Here is an 18,328-nt window from a genome sequence, read left to right as displayed (position 1 = left end):
GTTGACGTGGTTCATATGCAGCAAGTACAGATCATTTAGTGCAGTGTGTGAAGTGCAGTGTTGCAGATCCATTTTAAACAAAAGGACTTGGACAGATGCAGATGACTTCATTATTCATAGAGTATTTAATTTGGGCTCCTATTCTCAGAAGGGTTCGCAGTGCTAGTGTATGGCTGTGTTGGCCTTCTTGTCTGCACTTTGTGCTTCATTGGAGTAGTTTTGGGGGAACAGGTTTGAGGGAAATGAACAAATAAAAATCTAAAGAAGAAAGAGCATTTTGATCAGATGACCCCTGTGGGGAATGCTCCTGTGTAGGCCTGAGAGCTGGCACCTTTGAAGGATCTTCTTCCGTGGAATGTTTCCTTCTCCTGTCGTGCAGAGCCCAGCAGTTCTGTAAAGAATCTTGAGGGCCTGGTCAGTCAGGACATTAGAAGCTGCTGTTGAAGTTGCAGTTACTCTCCTCTGATTAGCTAGCACCAACAATTTCAGTCCCATTACATTTCATCTGTTTGCAGTGATATCTGTAGATAAGTTTTGATTATCTAGTGTTTGTCCTTTCAGATACTATTTAGTCCAGCTGTGGGGTTTGCCCTGCCCTCTCCCCTTGATATTTTCTTAGCAGGCCAAAACCTTACTATTCCGTTTCTCCCACAGTGGATGTTGATGTAGAAGATTATTACCCAGCTTTCTTGGATATGGTGCGGAGTCTGCTCGATGGCAACATAGACTCATCACAGTATGAAGATTCACTGAGAGAGATGTTCACCATTCATGCCTACATCGCCTTCACTATGGACAAACTGATCCAGAGCATCGTCAGACAGGTGAGGGTGGCCGGGGAAGGTGAGTGAAGACGTCTTTACCTAAAGGTAGGCTAGGCCAAGAGAAGAGACAGGATTTCTATGGGGGAAAGGAAATGCAGTTTGCTCACCTAACAGTGTTTGTAAACATGTGGTTTTGAAATGGGAATGGTAAGGTTAAAAGTGTAATTTCTCATGTTAACAAAGTCTGGTTATTTTAGCCACAGATTTGCTTCCTTTATTGTTCCCAGTGTGACCTTGCAGTACTATAAGCCCTTCTCAGACTTTCTTGCTGGCCATAGAGAGTACCAGGTCCTGACACCAGCTTCCTACCCTTACTGGCTCATCTCTTGTCTTTGAGGTTTGAGCTCAGTGTGTAATTCTTCTATTGATGTTAATAATAATTCTGTGTACTTAGCCAGGCATGGTGGCACATGCTTGTAATCCCAGTACTTGGAAACTGAGACAAGAGGATCGCAGGTTCAAGGACAACCTTAGCAAGTAGTGAGACTCTCATCAACCTAGTAAGACCCTGTTCCAAAATAAAAATAAAATAGGACTGGGGTTGTAGCTCAGAGGTAGACTGCCCCTGAGTTCAATCCCTAGCTCCACCACCACCCCAAAAATCTGTGTACTTGCTTCATATGGTATTGTAAGTTCTTTTTACATGGAGTGTTTCATGTAAAATAACAGTATTCTGCCCACCTTCCTCATCCAGGTTTCTCTCTAAGTTAGGATTATGGTTGGTTTTGATTATGAAACTTGTAAATATGTGGTTCTTTTTTTTTGGGGGGGGGGTCACTGGGAATTGAACCCAGGGGCATTCTCCCTCCAAGCTACACCACAACCCTGTTTTATTATTTTTAAACAGGGTCTCACTAGGTTGCTGAGAGTCTCACTACTTAAGACTTTCCTCAAACCTTTAATCCTTCTGTCTCAGCCTCCCAGTACTGGGACTATAGGCGTGCAGCACATTGCCCAGCTAGATGTGGTTCTTTACAACAGTGATGCTTGTAGCGATAGATTTTCTACACCTTGGCCTTTAATTCTGCTCTCCCCTAGGGTCCGAATCAGTGGGCACACAACTCTTGTAATTAGCGAATTCTAATCCCAGAGCATCCAGTGCTACAATAGAAGGAAAAGGCCTATTCCTCAGTTTCCTCCTAGAATGAAATACGGAATCCTTTGCAAAATTACCCATGTTTTTGCCTTGGTTTTTGAAAGATGCATGCCTTTGTACCCTTCCCACACAGTATCAGAGATTGGAGAAGAGAGCTTCACACAACTGAATCTTGGATCTTAGAGAAGGTTGTCAGGCAGGTAGCTTATTCCTAAAAGTTGATTTTAGTCACCCACTTATAATGGTGATTAACTAAAATCTTTATATGGATATGGTAAGCTATGCTCATAATTTTTGAGAGACAAATCTGTGTTATCCCCTAAATTTATATAAAATAACTAGTTACTCTGAGCTGTTTTTTTCTTGTATAAGCATGTTGTTGCTACATCTAGGAATCACACCAACCAGCACAACTTTAAAAGAAAGCCAATAAAACTTTTTATAAGACTGAAGTTAGTTTTTGAAACATAGGTACAATTGGCCCATTTACTAGAAGCATCTGGTTATGATTTTGAGTCAGTAACACGTACTGTCTCAATCCTTTCTTTATAGAAACAGGTTTCCTCTGAACACCCCAGATCAGTGAGTGTTTAAGACAGGAGTTCATGCCTCTCATCTCAACTCTTCAGTTTGAGGCATCTCCCTTTCTCGGTGTTTCCCCAGAGCTCATTGCTACCTGAAGGTAGAACGTGTGTACAAGGTCAAGCCATACACTTTTCTTACCCTTTCCAGGCTAGCTTGAGAGGAATCATTTGTAAGTGAAAGTATGCAGTCTCATAGACATCTAAGTACAAAACTCAGAATATGGCCACACCACATGAAGATCGGCCTCACAGGTTTTCTTCTCTTCTGCATCTCTTCATCCTGGATATATGTAGTCTCCGCAGATGGACATTCAGCTTGTACTCCAGGCTTCTCTAGTTCTCAGAGACTGTCTTGCCAGGACAGCACCTCTCACCCCATGTTACACAGCCTTTCATGCAGATGCTTCTCTGTAAAAAATATACCGAATACTCTCCATGTGGCATTTGGAATTTCGAGGAGAGGTGGGCATGAAGATACACACTTGTAATCCCAGTACTTGGGAGGCTGAGACAGGAGGATTACAGGTTCACAGCCAGCCTCAGCAACTCAGTGAGGCCGTTTCCTAAAATAAAATAGGTATGGGGATGTGGCCCTGTAGTGGAAGAGCCCTAGTACCATAAAAATTACCAGGAGAGAGAATCTGACCAGCCTTGAAGATTGAAAAAAGGTAGAGGTTCCTAATTGTCTCTGGATTTGTAGTGTTAACCCTTTCCGAAGATTTGAGGAGAGACCAGGTGTCTGTAAAAGAGGGTGTGGGTAGGGAGTCAGTGCTATAGTCTATTTCAACAAGGAAATAATAAATCACAATTATCTGTGTGGTAGGTAGACACCATGAACATACTTTTTCACCCTGTTTATTTTTAAGCTTCTTAATATGTTTTCAAATCATAATAAGCATTATTTTAAGCTGGGCGTGGTGGCACAGGCATATATATAATCCCTGTACTTGGGAGGCTGAGACAGGATTGAGGTTTGGAGACAACCTCAGCTACTTAGTGAGGCCCTTTGCAACTCAGTGAGACCCTGTTTTAAAATAAAGAATAAAGCTGGGCGTGGTGGCGCACGCTTGTAATCCCCGCACTTGGGAGACTGAGACAGGAGGATCGCACAGGTTCGAAGCCAGCCTCAGCTATTGAGTGAGGCTCTCAGCAACTTAGTGAGACCCTATTTCCAAATAAAGTATAAGGTAGGTCTGGGAGTATAGCCCAGAGGTAGAAAAGCCCCTGGGTTCCACCCCCAGTACCACCAAATAAATAAATAATAAAAAAATAGGGCTGGGGGTTTAGCTCAGAGAACAAAATAGGTCTAGGGTTATAGCTCAGAGGTAGAATACCCCTGGGTTCCATCCCTGGTACCACTTAATTAAAAAAAAAAAAAAAAAGTGTGTGTGTGTGTGCGTGTGCGCGTTTGTGTGTATTTAAAGCAAGCTGGGCATGGTGGCCCACACTTGTAATCTTAATACTTGGGAGGCTGAGACAGGAGGATTGCAGGTTCAAGGACAGCCTCAGCAAGTAGCAAGACTCTCATCAATCCAGCAAGATCCTGTTTCAAAATAAAAGTAAATGAGCTGGGGTATGTGTAGCTGGAGGTAGATAGCACCTGGGTTCAATCCTTGGTGACACACAATCCCAAAAATTAATAATAATAATAATAATAATAATAATAATAATAAGCCGGGCGTGGTGGTGCACGCTTGTAATCCCCGCGCTTGGGAGGCAGAGACAGGAGGATCGCGCAGGTTCGAAGCCAGCCTCGCGCGCTGGCTAAGGAGACCCTGTTTCCAAATAAAAATGTAAAAATAGGTCTGGGAGAGTAGCCCGGAGGTAGAAGGGCTTCCAGGAACCTCAGTACCACCAAAAAAATAAATAAATAAAAAAATAATAATAATAAATTAAAACAGAGCAGGAGGTAGACTGCCCCGGGTTTAATCTGTAGTACACACACACACACACACACACACACACACACACACACACACACCAAAAACAGATAAAGTAGATGAATTGACATTAAAATTAACATTTTACTTATCTCTTTTTTATATTCTCTGATATTTTGAGGGATAAATTTTTGTTTGAGTGGAATTCTTGTTTCAAAATAGGAATAGCAGAAGCCGGGCGTGGTGGTGCACACTTGTAATCCCAGCGCTTGGGAGGCCGAGACAGGAGGATCAAACAGTTTCGAAGCCAGCCTCAGCTACTTAGTGAGGTTCTCCGTAACTTAGTGAGACCCTGTTTCCAAAAATAGGTCTGGGAGTATAGCCCGGAGGTAGAAAGCCTCTGGGTTCCACCCCCAGTACCACAAAAAAAAAAAAAAAAAAAAAAGGAAGGAAGAACTAAAGAAAGAAAGAGGCAGAGAAGGTAGCTCAGAGGTAGAATGCATGCCTGCCATGCATGAAACCCTGGGTTCATTCTCCAGCATCACACATACACTAGAAACTGCTTATGACCTCAGAAAATAATTCTGAAAAGTGCAAACTTCTAAATATTAGTATAATAGGATTGTTGAAGTTGTGAATTATAATCAGACTGAATTGAAAAATGAATGAATGAGAAGGTTGAGCAAGGCCCTGAATTTGATTCCCTAGAAAACAAACACACACAAGAATTAACATGTGCAATTTACGTATTACAGTTTTTTGTTTTGGCACTGAGGATTGAACCCAGGGACATTTATACCTCTAAGCAAAACCTCAGCCTTATTTTATTTTGAAACGGTCTCACTTGAGTTGCTGAGGCTGTCAGCAAGCCTGCTATTCTTCTGTCTCAAGCCTCCCAGGTACTGGGATTACAGGCTTACCACCACACTGGGATTGGTTTTACTTTTAAATAAATATGAAAGTTTTACTCATGAACCACTGATAGGAGGGTTGAAGACTTTGACTTGGTTACTCTCCAAGAAAAAGATAACAGTGCTTTTTGTGGTTAATTTTCTCAATTTACCAACTGAAACCCCTGCTTCTTGAGTCGAGGTACCAGATAACAGGGAGAAATGTTTTATTGGTTCGCTGATGACTTTGCTTGATTGCAGCTGCAGCACATTGTCAGTGACGAGATCTGTGTGCAGGTGACTGACCTTTACCTGGCAGAAAACAGCAATGGGGCCACTGGAGGCCAACTCAGCACGCAGGCGTCCAGGAGCCTCCTTGAGTCAGCATATCAGCGGAAGGCAGAGCAGCTCATGTCAGATGAGAATTGCTTCAAGGTGAGGTTGCGCGTGTGGCAGTGAAGGTACTAGGACTGCCGAGTCAAAACTGGCTGATCAGGAGTTCTTCAAAGTTCCCGATTCCCAGCCAAGGAAATAAAAGAACATGGGAAGGAGAGTGGCCGTCTTCTCTAGACAGCTACTGTGAATGCTTTCTTATGTTTTTAAAAAATTGGGGCTGGGCATTGTTCCTGTGCCTGTAATCCCAGTACTTGGAAAGCTGAGACAGGAGAATCACAGGTTCGCAGTCAGCCTCAGCAACTTAGTGAGACTGTGTTCCAAAAAAAAAATAGGGCTGTGGGAAGTGTAGCTCAGAGGTAGAATGCCCTTGGGTTCCTTTTTTCCAGTACCACACAGACACACAAATTAGTTATATATTTTTATTGTTTTGTATTTTAGGCTTTCTGGGTTTTTTCTTTTCTTTTTTTAATCTTTTTTCCTTTGGTACTGGAGATGGAACCTGAGGGTATTCTACTTTTGAGCTATACCCCCAGCCCTATTTTTTACTCTTTATTTTGAAACAAGGTCTCACTGAATTGCAAAGGGCCTCACTAAATAGTAGCTGAGGCTGTCCTCAAACCGCGATCCTATCTCAGCCTCCCAAATGCTGGGATTACAAGTAAGTGTCACCACACCCAACTTTAAAAATAGTGGTGGGGATTGAATTCAGGGACATTCTACCTCTGAGTTACACCCCCTGCCCTTTATAAAAACTTTTTCTTTGAAACAGGGTCTCGCTAGGTTGCTGAGACTCTGTGGCTGAGGCTACCTTGGACCCATGATCCCCTTGTGTCATTCTCCAGAGTACTGGGATTCTTACATGTATGAGCCACAGCATCTAGCTCTGAGTGATTTTGTTCATTGTCTGCAGCAACACTTAGGGACAAAGCATGGGGAATCTTGGGGTACTGAAAGAGGAGATTCATGTGCCAATCACCATTGATCATTGTTTTATATAAAACCTCACATCTGTTTGCTTTTATTAATGTTTTGCTTTTAAATATGGATTTTCTAAATTAAAACCACATAAAGTTAGCAGAACTTAAAACTTTCAGAACTTCACGCCGGGCGTGGTGGCGCACGCTTGTAATCCCTGCACTTGGGAGGCGGAGGCAGGAGGATCACACAGGTTGGAAGCCAGCACGCTGGCTTAAAAAACCCTGTTTCCAAATTTAAAAAAAGTATGAAACTTTCAGAACTTCAAATACACATCATGCTGGGCATGGTCGGGCACACTTGCCAATCCTAGCATTCTGGAGGCTGAGACAGGAGGATCACAGGTTCGAGGACCCCTTCAGCTACTTAGTGAGGCCCTCTGCAACTCAGTAAGAGACCTGTTTCAAAATAAAGAATATAAAATAAGTCTGGTGTGGTGGCGCACACTTAAAATCCCAGCATTCAGGAGGCTGAGACCATAAAATTGTGGTTCGCAGATAGCCTCAGCTACTTAGTGAGGCCCTTCACAACTTAGTGAGACCTTGTTTCAAAATAAAAAAAAAAAAAATAGGGCAGAGGGTGTAGCTCGGAGGTAGAATGCCCCTGGTTTCCATCCCCAGACCTTCAAAAAAAAGTAAATAAACAAACAATAAAAAATAGTGCTGGGAGTTTAGGTTGGAGGTAGAATGCCCCTGGGTTCCATCCCCAGGACCACCCAAAAAAAAAAAATATTTTTTTTTCCCCTTAAAAAGGGCCAGTAGTGTAGCCTAGAGATACAGTGCCCCTGCATTCGGTCCCTATTTCTAAAAGTACCTATTTTGTTTTTCTGGTAGCAAGGTTGGACTTTGAGGTTTTTGATCACTGGCCTCAGGCTTTTATGGGTCTTTTTTATTGCTTCCCATCTTCCACAGCTTGAGAAAATAGGTTGTAGCTTGGAGATTTTTGTTTGTTCATACTCTGGCTTCTTATTTGCAGCTTATGTTCATTCAGAGCCAAGGCCAGGTTCAGCTAACCATTGAGCTTTTGGACACAGAAGAGGAGAACTCAGATGACCCTGTGGAAGCAGAGGTATGGGCAAGTATATTATAGGTCTCGTGCCAAGCTGAGCTGGCACGCCCTGAGTGACTAGTAGCCTTGTCTTCTAGAGAGTCAAGGTTTCTAGGCCTGTTTTAAGAGTCAGAACTCTGAATGTGTAGGTCATTCCAACCATGTCTTGAACTAAAGAGAAAGGCTGCCTGGTTATAGATGTTTAGGGTTGGTTGATGGCAGTCTCATCTTGCCCTCAATAAAACCATCTCCCCTAAGATTTCATGGCTGACAATTTTCCTCTTTTTCTTAAATTATAAAGACAACAAATGATGTGCCAGTTTTGGTGGTGTCATCTTGACTCCATGTCATGTTTACTTTTTATTGGGCTCAATGAGGCCAAGAATTCCCAACTCACATAATAATGGGATTATCCTGTCTGGCAGGGCAGGTCATGTAATTTTGAGGCACAGGCCGCATTGAGGATGTTGGTAAATATATGGGGAAACTCGTTGGGTGGGAATATTCACTTGTGTGCTTTGGTTACCAAATCTTACTTCTTTCCTCTTTTTTTTTTTTTTTTGGTGGTACTGGGGATGGAACCCAGGGACATCAACCCTCCGAGCTATACCCTTAGCCCTATTTTTTTCTTCAGTCTTTATTTTTTGAAACAGGGTCTCACTGAGTTGCGAAGGGCCTCGCTAAGTAGCTGAGGCTGGTCACAAACCGTGATCTTCCAGTCTCTGCCTCCCAAATGCTGATATTACAAGCGTGTGCCACCACACCTGCCCTCCTCCTTTTTTCTTCATCCTTATTCCTTTCTTCTTTAAATAAAGAGGCACTGGAAATGCCAATTTTAATGTGTGAATACTAATTTTCAGATATTTGTCCCTATACATTGTTTCCTAACAAAACCCTTTATATGGAAATAAAACTTGACAGTGAGCCAACGTTTGCCCATTTATGACTACTGATAACTTAAGCATCTCTGAAAAACTTGCCATCTTGCTGCTGACTAGCAGACTTTTATTTTATTAATTTATTTATTTACTTTTGTGGTACCGGGGATGGAACCCAGGGGCATTCTACCTCCAAGCTATACTCCAGCTCTATTTTTTATTCTTTATTTTGAAACAGGGTCTCACTGAGTTGCAAAGAGCCTCACTAAGTAGCTGAGGCTGTTCGCAAACCACGATCCTCTGGTCTCAGCTCCCGAGTGCTGGGATTACAAGCATGTGCCACCATGCCTGGCGACTTTTATTTTTGGTGGCATTGGGAGTTGATCCCAGGGTCTTACACATGATGGACAAGTGTTTTACTACTAGCTAGATCCCCAGCCCTTTGTATGTTTCTATTATTTTGAGACAAGGTTTGGCTAAGTTTCCCAGGCTGCCCTCAAACATAGTTACCATCCTCCTGCTTCCACCTCTTGAGTAGCTTGTATTACAGGTATATGCTGCTGGGCACACACTTCAGAATTTTTTAATCTGTATGGTAGTACCTAGTAACAAACACATCACTAGGAAAAGGATTTGTTCTTACATTAAAATGTACATATTTTGAACACCTGATGGGAATGGTACTCAGCTTTTACAGTCCAGCTTCCGTTTTGTGTTTCTCATCCTAGCGCTGGTCAGACTATGTGGAGCGATACATGAATTCTGATACAACCTCCCCTGAGCTTCGTGAACATCTGGCACAGAAGCCAGTATTTCTCCCAAGGTCAGTGCACCAAGTTACCTTTGGCAGTGTATGTTATTTATGTACAATTGAGGCATAAAGAGTGACTTTCAGATTCTTAGTTTTCACCTTTTTTCATTTGTTCTGTCTGTTGAGAATGCTAAACTTGAGGTTTATGTGACTCTTCCTACCTATGCTTACCTGGAGCATGCTTCAAAGTATTAGGGAAGGTTAGAGGTTTTTGAGAAGCAGCAGTAATTTTTTCCTGCATTGGATGGGAATGTTGGGGGTCTCCAAGGTTTGAGGATTCACTAGGTAGACTCACAGGACTCAGCACACAGTCATGTATACTTATAAATAGAATTTTTTTTTTTTTTTTTTTTTTTGGTGGTACTGGGGTTCCTGGAAGCCCTTCTACCTCCGGGCTACACTCCCAGACCTATTTTTACATTTTTATTTGGAAACAGGGTCTCCTAAGCCAGCACGTGTGTGCGGCTGGCTTCGAACCTGCGCGATCCTCCTGTCTCTGCCTCCCAAGCACGGGGATTACAAGCGTGCACCACAACGCCCGGCTAAATAGAATTTATTACAGAAAAAAAAAAAAAAAAGTAAAATCAGCCAAAAGAAAAGATGCCTGTGACAGAGTTGAGAAGGAAGCAACATCTTCCAGAAGTCCTTTCCCAGTGGAGTCAATATGTGTGAAATGAGGTGGGCGTGGTGGCTCACCGTGCCCAATATTTGGGAGGCTGAGACAGGAGGAGTGTGGTTTCAGGGACAGCCTCAGCTACTTAGTGAGGCCCTCTGTATCTCGGTGAGACCCTGCTTCAAAATACAGAATAAAAAATAGGGTTGGGGGTATAGCTCGAAGGTAGATTGCCCCTGGATTCCATCCCCAGTGTTGCCAAAAAAAAGTGTGTGCACGCGCGTGTGTGTGTGTAATACTATCTACCAGGGAAGCCCATTTAGATACATGGTGTCAGTGGGTCCCCCTTCCCCAAGTGCTACTCATATAGGCACCCTCTAAGCATGTACCAAAAATTCCAGACTTGGAAGAAAAGTGGTTTTTGGTATAAATCATATCATTTGTATAAAGAATAGGTAAAATGAGCCCTTTTCTTGACTTTGGGAACACTGAAAAGTCTGCTTAAATCTAGACTTTAACACTCCAGAAACTTCTGAATGGGTCTTTAAAGGATGGCAGTAGAGCTGCTGTGTTAACGACTGTTTTCTGCAGCTGCTGTATGAACTAATAACAGATGCTCCTCAAATATTAATTTCAGATGGAAATATGAATTGAGACAGTTAATAGATCTAGTTCAAAATAATCTTTTATGTTTGGGGGGAACCAAGATGTTACATGGAAAGTGATGCATAACCCTATGACTCCATTTGCTAACTGACTATATTATATATTTGCTGTTTGACCTATAATCAGTTTACTTTGTCTTTTTATTCTGTGGAACCCAGGGGCTTTTCTACCTCCAGGCTACACTCCCAGACCTAGTTTATACTTTATTTGGAAACAGGGTCTCACTAAGTTTCTGAGAGCCTCACTAAGTAGCTGAGGCTGGCCTCGAACCTGTGCGATCCTCCTGTCTCAGCCTCCCAAGCGCGGGGATTACAAGTGTGCCCCACGCTTTGTCATTTTATAAACAAGTAATTTTATGGTACTAGAGATTAAACCCAGGGATATTTCTGCCTTTGAGCTACACCCCCAGCCCTGTCGTATTTTTTGTTTTGAAACAGAGTCTTTCTAGGTTGCTGAGGGTCTCATTATTAAGTTGTCTCGGGTGTCCTTGAACTTGTGATTCCTGCCTCAGCCTCCTAAGTACTGGATTACAGGTGTGCACGACAATATTCAGTGTGTGTGTGTCTGTCTGTGTGTGCACGCACGTGCATGTGTGTGGTACTGGGGTTAGAACCCAGGGGCATTCTACCTCCAAGCCACCCCCACCCCCACCCTATTTTTCAGTGTGCGTGTGTGTGTGTGTGTGTGGGGGGTGGTACTGGGGTTCCTGGAAGCGCTTCTACCTCTGGGCTAAACTCCCCAGACCTGTTTTATACTTTTTTATTTGGAAACAGGGTCTCTCGAGCCAGCACAGCTGGCTTTGAACCTGCCCAATCCTCTAGTCTCCGCCTCCCAAGCTCAGGGATTACAAGCATGCGCCACCACGCTCAGCTCAGTCTTCTTATTTTTTGAAACAGGGTCTCACTAAGTAACTGAGGCTGTCCACAAACTGTGATCCTCCTGTCTCTGCCTCCTGAATGCTGGGATTACAAGCGTGTGCCACCATGCCTGGCTTCTCTCGCCTCTATTGTTTATTGTGAAACAGGCTCTCGCTAAATTTCAGAGGCTGGCTGTGAACCTAGGATCCTCCTCTCTTAGCCTTCCAAGTACTGGGATTACAAGTGTGGGCCACCATTCCTGGCTACTCTGTATTTTTGTTGTTTATATGTATATTTTTACAATGAAACCATTGATTTTTTTGGTGTACTGGGGTTGGAACCCAGGGTCTTTTCTACCTCCGGGCTATACTTTATTTGGGAACAGGGTCTCATTAAATTGCTGAGAGCCGGCTTCAAACCTGTGCAATCCTCCTGTCTCAGCCTCCCAAGCACAGGGATTGCAAACGTGCGCCACCACACCTGCCTACTCTTTTTTTTTTTTTTTTTTTTTTCTTTTTTGCGGGTGTAGGGATGGAATCCAAGGGCATTCTCCCTCCTAGCTACATTCCCAGCTGTAATTTTATTCTTTATTTTGAAACAGGGTTTCACTAAGTTGTAGAGGGGCTCACTAAGTAGCTGGGGCTTTCCACGATCCTCCAGTCTCAGTCTCCCAAATGCTGGGGTTACAAGTATGCACCACCACACCTGGCTGATTTTTTAATATACGTAACCAACTGAAATTGGAAGAAGTACTCTAACAGCATATAGTAAGGGAAACTCATTTGGAAGGAGTCATGGGAATCTTCATCTGGATGAACTCTCATCCTGTGTGGCTTTTCTGCTTTGTAGGAATCTGCGGCGGATCCGGAAGTGTCAGCGTGGTCGGGAACAGCAGGAAAAGGAAGGAAAAGAAGGAAATAGCAAGAAGACCATGGAGAATGTGGATAGCTTGGATAAGCTGGAATGTAGATTCAAGCTTAATTCCTATAAGATGGTATATGTGATCAAGTCAGAGGACTATATGTATCGCAGGACTGCCTTGCTCCGGGCTCATCAGGTGAGAACTAATAACTGGGACTTCTCTCCGTGTCTTCCTTTCTAGCCAGGCCCAGAGTGTTATGATTATTTCTCTTTTTAAAATTCTGTTCTTGGAGCCAGGCATGGTGGCACACACCTATAATTCAGTACTTGGGAGGCTGAGACAGGATTGCAGTTTTGTGGCCAGACTCAGCAATTTATTGAGGCCCTCTGTAACTTAGTGAGACCCTTTTCAAAATAAAATATAAAAATAGGGCTGAGGGTATAGTTCAGATGTAGAATACCTCTTGGTTTGCCACCAAAAAAAACTAAGAATAAAAACCTGTTCTTGGAACTAAGAATTGTTGGCATATTTCTTTGATAAGGATTTTGTAACTACCATTAGCTACTTTTTTTTTTTTTTTTTTTTGGTGGTATTGGGGGTGGAACCCAGGGGCTTTCTACCTCCGGGCTATACTCCCAGACCTATTTTTATATTTTATTTGGAAACAGCGTCTCACTAAGTTGCTGAGAGCCTAAGTAGCTGAGGCTGACTTCGAACCTGTGCATTCCTCCTGTCTCTGTCTCCCATGCGTGGGGATTACAAGTATACGCCACCACGCTCAGCTCTAGCTACATATTTTATAGAAGAGAAATTTATTGCCTTCATGTTTGGGAGGCTTGGTAGTCCAAGGCTAGTGTGTTAGCGGGGTTATTTCCTTCTGAGATCTGATAAGGAGAATAGCTTCTGGTTCTTTGCTGGTAATCTTGGATAATCCTGGGTCTTTATAGGTGTATCTCCCTTTTGACATACCTGTGTCCAAATAAGGTCACATTCTAAGGTACTGGAGGTTAAGATTTAAACATAAGAATTTTGGGGTAAACCGGGTTTGGTGCATACTTGTAATTCCAGCATTTGGGAGGCTGAGACAGGGGGATCGTGGTGATTGTGGACAGCCTCAGCTACTTATGCCCTTGGCAACTCAGACCCTATTTCAAAATAATAAAAAAAAAATTAGGGCTGGGGGTGTAGTTTGGAGGTAGAATGCCCCTAGGTTCCATCCCAGTACCACAAAAAAAAAAAAAAAAAGAATTTTGGGGTATACATTTTAACCCGTAAGAATAGGTAAAAGCTTGTAAAGCTATTTCGAATATTTACATTTCAAGTGATATCTGATGTTTTATTTGTACAAGTCCTTCCTGCTTTTATGTCTTATCCCAATTGTGAAACTTTCCTGATGCAGTTTTGTACTGAGTGTTGTAGTTGGCCCTGGGGATACAATCCTGAAGTAGAGCAAATGAGATACTGAGCTTTGTGCTACCAGGGAAACAAACTAGGGAAAGGTATCAAGGATAACTGGCATGCAGACCTTGCTGTTGGTGGTGGAAGCTTCTCTTAAGGAGGTGATACTTAAGGCATGAACAAAAATGGAGCCAGTGTGGTGAAGAGTTGAGGGGGAGTTGTTTTCTCTTTGAAGAAAATGGCAGATGTTTAAGTGTAAAGCTACGGAAAAAGTGGGAAATATGTAATTGGGGGGGCAGGGAAAGGCCATGTTACTTTTGTGTCAGATTTGGCTTTTGTCTGAGTTTGCATCAGGAATTTTTTTTTTTTAATAAACATGGCTTGATTGCTGTGATGGTAATGAGGGTGGGTGTGGGTATGAGGTTGGAAGGGCAGAGATGTACAGTGCTGTGTGCCTGCAGTCACTGTAACTGGGAAGGCTGAGGCAGAGGATTGCAAGTTTGAAGGCAACCAGAACAATTTAGCCAGATCGTATCTCAAAAATAGGTCTAGGGATATAGTTCAGTGATGGAGCTCTCCTGGGTTTGGTCTCCAGTGTGAGGAAAGGGGACGGAGTCTTTCTTTGTCCAAATGAGATGTGATGGCCACCTAGATTACTAGGATAGCAGTGGAATCGTGAAAATTATATGTAGATAAAATTTGAGCCGGGCGTGGTGGCGCAGGCTTGTAATCCCCGCGCTTGGGAGGTGGAGACAGGAGGATTGCGCAGGTTCGAAGCCAGCCGCGCTGGCTTAAGAGACCCTGTTTCCAAATCAAAAAGTATATAAAAAAAATAGGTCTGGGAGTGTAACCCAGAGGTAGAAGGGATTTTAGGAACCCCAGTACCACCAAAAAAAAAAAAAAAAAAAAAAGATGTAGGTAAAAATTTGGAGATACAATTAACAGGATACAAAGCTAAATCAAACATGGAGGTAGGTAGTGAGAATTCCTCAGAGGTGATGCCTGGTTGGTTCTGGGTTTTTGTTTTTCTGCTTTTTTGTTTTTTCCGGTACTGGGCATGGAACCCACAGGCATTCTGCCTCCAAGCTACACCCCCAGCCCTATTTTTTATTCTTTATTTTAAAACAGGATCTCACTAAGTTGCAAAGGTTCTCACTAAGAATCTGAGGCTGTCCATGAACCACGATCCTCCTGTCTCAGCCTCCCAAATGCTGAGATTACACAAGTGTGTGCCAGCTCTTGGGGTTTGTGTTTAATGGAATTACTAGGTTCGGGCGTCAGAAGAAGCACTCTGTTTTCAACTGGTTAAATTTGAAAGGACTATAAAATATTGAAAGTAGAGATGCTGAGTGAGCAGTTTGAACATATTTCTCATGGCATTGAGTAGAGTAGCGATTGTGTTCCGGTAGGTCTCTGATTCAAGTACTTTAGGGAGCTGGGCAACAGCAGTATCATTTTTGTACTCCTTGCTCCTCTTTACAGATGGCACCAGTAATTACGTACAAGTACATAAGTAAGAACATAACTTCCTCTAAAGATCTGCTGGCCAGGTTGGGTTAATGATGGTGAAGGGAGAGGAGGTTTAAGCTCTTTTGCTTGGCATTGTCTGACTTCGAAATGGATCTCCATGCTGATAGAAATGACCTAGCAGCTGCAGCTCATGGCTTCTCACTTCTCACTTGTGGTACATTAGAATCAATCTGGTTTAAAAAGGAGATGTGTGGCCATAGAATGTAGATCAGTGATAGAGCTAAGGAAACTAGCATCTGCGAGATTTTGGGTTCAAATATCATCATCGTGGAGAACAAAGCAAATCTGAAACCAAGTATATGCTTTTTTTTGTGGTGGTGGTACTGGGGTTCCTGGAAGCCCTTCTACCTCCGGGCTAAACTCCCAGACCTATTTTATACTTTTTTATTTAGAAACAGGGAACCTGCGCTTCCTCCTGTCTCCGCCTCCCAAGTGCAAGTGCGTGGGGGGGGGGGATTACAAGCATGCGCCACCACGCCCAGCCTTAAATACATATTTTAAATTCCAGCCAGGAGGCCCGTGGTGGCACATGCTTGTAATCCCTGCACTTGGGAGGCAGAGATAGGATCGCACAGGTTTGAAGCCAGCGCGCGCTGGCTTAGGAGACCCTGTTTCCAAATAAAAAAAAATGTAAAAATAGGTCTGGGAGTGTAGCCCGGAGGTAGAAGGACTTCCAGGAACCCCAGTACCACCAAAAAAAAAAAAAAAAATCCAACCAGGCATGGAGGTGCACCCTTGTAATTCCAGCTTTTGGGAGGCTGAAATAGGAGGATGTGGTTTGAGGACTGCCTCAGCTACTTAGTGAGGCCCTTTGCGACTCAGTAACTCAGTGAGCCCATGTTTCAAAATAAAGAATCAAAAATAGGGCTGAGGGTGTACCTCGGAGGTAGAATGCCCCTGGATTCCATCCCAGTACTGGGGAAAAAAAATCCTCAGGTGATTCTAATGCATACTAAAATTGAGTAGTACTGTACTTGATCTGCCTGCATCCTGTGTTGGCTTTTTATTGGGGGTGGGGGGTTGGTGTGTAGGGCTGTACTGAGGGTAGAACCCCAGGGTCATGATACCTTTGAGCTATAGTACCCCAACCCTATTTTATTTTAAGATAAGATGCTAAGGCTGTCCTTGAACCTGTGATCCTCTGTCTCAGTCTCCCAAGTATTGGGATTATAGGCATGCATTGCAACACCCAGCTGTATTGGCATCTCTTTAAGGGCTATTTATTTTTTGTGGTACTGGAGATTGAACCCAGGGGCATTTTATATACCTCCAAGCTCTACTCTCAACCTTATTTTTTATTCTTCATTTTGAAACAGGGCCTAAGTTGTGGAGGTCCTCACTAAGTAGCTGAGGCTGGCTGTGGACCTATGATCCTCCTGTCTCAGCTCCCAAGTACTGGGATTATAAGTATATGCCCGGCCAGTTCTTTTTAGACAGAGAATCCCTGTTGCCATTTTTTTTAACCAGTAATATATTAGAGTTGGGCCCACATCTTTTCTCTGATATTTTAGGCAAAATTGAGCTGTCTATTTGAAGGAGTTTTGTTGTTGTACTTCATTTCTGCCCCCCTTCTTTTCTGTTTTGTAGTCTCATGAGCGTGTGAGCAAGCGCCTACATCAGAGGTTCCAGGCCTGGGTAGATAAATGGACCAAGGAGCATGTGCCCCGTGAAATGGCAGCGGAGACCAGCAAGTGGCTCATGGGTGAGGGGCTGGAGGGCCTGGTGCCCTGCACTACCACCTGTGACACAGAGACCCTGCACTTTGTGAGCATTAACAAGTATCGTGTCAAATACGGCACAGTGTTCAAAGCCCCTTAACTGCAAAGCCAGAGCAGAGAACGCGAGGGTGTGTGTGCACATACACTGAAGAAGCAAGGATAATGCCTTTCAAGCCTCACCGAGCCTCGCTGGGACGTGGCCACCAGCACAGCCTAGCACCAAGTGGGAACCACACGAGGAATGCGGATACCTTACAAAGCTGGAACTGGCACTCTCCCAGGGGAGCTTTGGTTCTTAGCTTGCCTTGGAAAGGAAGGAAGTCCACGCAAGCACAGAGACATGCAGCTTGCTTGCACACACCAGCAGAGCTAAGACTGGAGTCTCCTGACCCTGAGGAAAACGGATGCTATTCACCCCTTGGATGAAAGTGCATTTACAAAACAGACTGGGGAAGGGCGAAACGATCAGATGGATTGTAACTGACGACCACTGCTCCCGTCCCCTCCCTCCAAAAAGGAAGAAAGGCTGGATTTAATTTTTTTTTTCCTGGTCACTCAAGCACATCTAAGATCACCCATTAGGTTTTATTTGGAACCTGCAGTTGGGCTTTGGGGTTGATCATCTGGTGAATTTGATTCCTCACCAGTCCCTTGCTGCCCACCTTTCTCTCTTCTGGTTCTCAACCTCAGCAAGTTTAAATGAGTCGTCCTTTTTGGCTCCCGTGGAACTGTTTTGTACTTGCTTCTTTACTAGTCTACCCTAGTGCCATCCACCAGCACACACACACACACACACACACACACACACACACACACAATTTTGTTTTTTTTTTTTTGTAAATAATGTACATACTGTCAATTTTTTATTAAAAGAAATATGCTTTGATGTGCTAGCATAACTGCTCTAGCTTCTTGTGTACCATAGTACTATGTGGCTTCAGATTTAGTACCTATGAACAGATGTACAAGACATTTATTACACTTTTTACCAAAGGGAGTTACCATTGTAGTACTTTTGTGTAAAACTTGTCTTCCCCCTTCACCCTCAACTTTTTCTTTTTTTTTTTTGTAAATAAATAAAGCTTGGTTCTTACTTAAGGAATAAACTCTCAACCCAAGTCCCTCGTGCTCGCCAGAGAGCTGCTATGAAGCAGGGATTCTGCAGTTCCTTCTCCAGGGTACAGACAGCATTTTGCTTTAAGTTGTTAATCACTTGCACTTGTCCCAAATCAGAATATCCTAAAATTTTAAAATAGAATACTTTTCTCTTGTTCAGCTATTTGAAATATTTTATATTTGGGTA

General features: G+C 43.3%; 1 protein-coding gene across 2 annotated transcripts in view; it reads left to right on the top strand.

The window, feature by feature from the left end:
- Positions 1–17,125, top strand: part of SIN3A (SIN3 transcription regulator family member A) — a gene marked incomplete at both ends in the record, with an annotated part of 60,306 nt that extends 43,181 nt beyond the window's left edge. The window contains 6 exons of one of the 2 annotated variants that reach the window (XM_080691257.1): positions 655–824; positions 5,536–5,709; positions 7,621–7,713; positions 9,299–9,393; positions 12,367–12,574; positions 16,895–17,125. In XM_080691257.1, the coding sequence (XP_080547383.1) occupies positions 655–824; positions 5,536–5,709; positions 7,621–7,713; positions 9,299–9,393; positions 12,367–12,574; positions 16,895–17,125 (971 nt within the window). Of the gene's footprint in view, positions 1–654; positions 825–5,535; positions 5,710–7,620; positions 7,723–9,298; positions 9,394–12,366; positions 12,575–16,894 lie in introns of both variants that reach the window. The other variant, XM_080691256.1, reaches the window with a different exon arrangement.
- Between the last annotated feature and the right edge of the window lie 1,203 nt (positions 17,126–18,328).

This window comes from Muscardinus avellanarius (genome assembly GCF_963383645.1).
Source record: "Muscardinus avellanarius genome assembly, chromosome: 3".
Lineage (NCBI taxonomy): Eukaryota > Metazoa > Chordata > Mammalia > Rodentia > Gliridae > Muscardinus > Muscardinus avellanarius.
The sequence above is the reverse complement of the archived record's forward strand: the minus strand, read 5'-3'. Positions and strand labels throughout refer to the sequence as shown.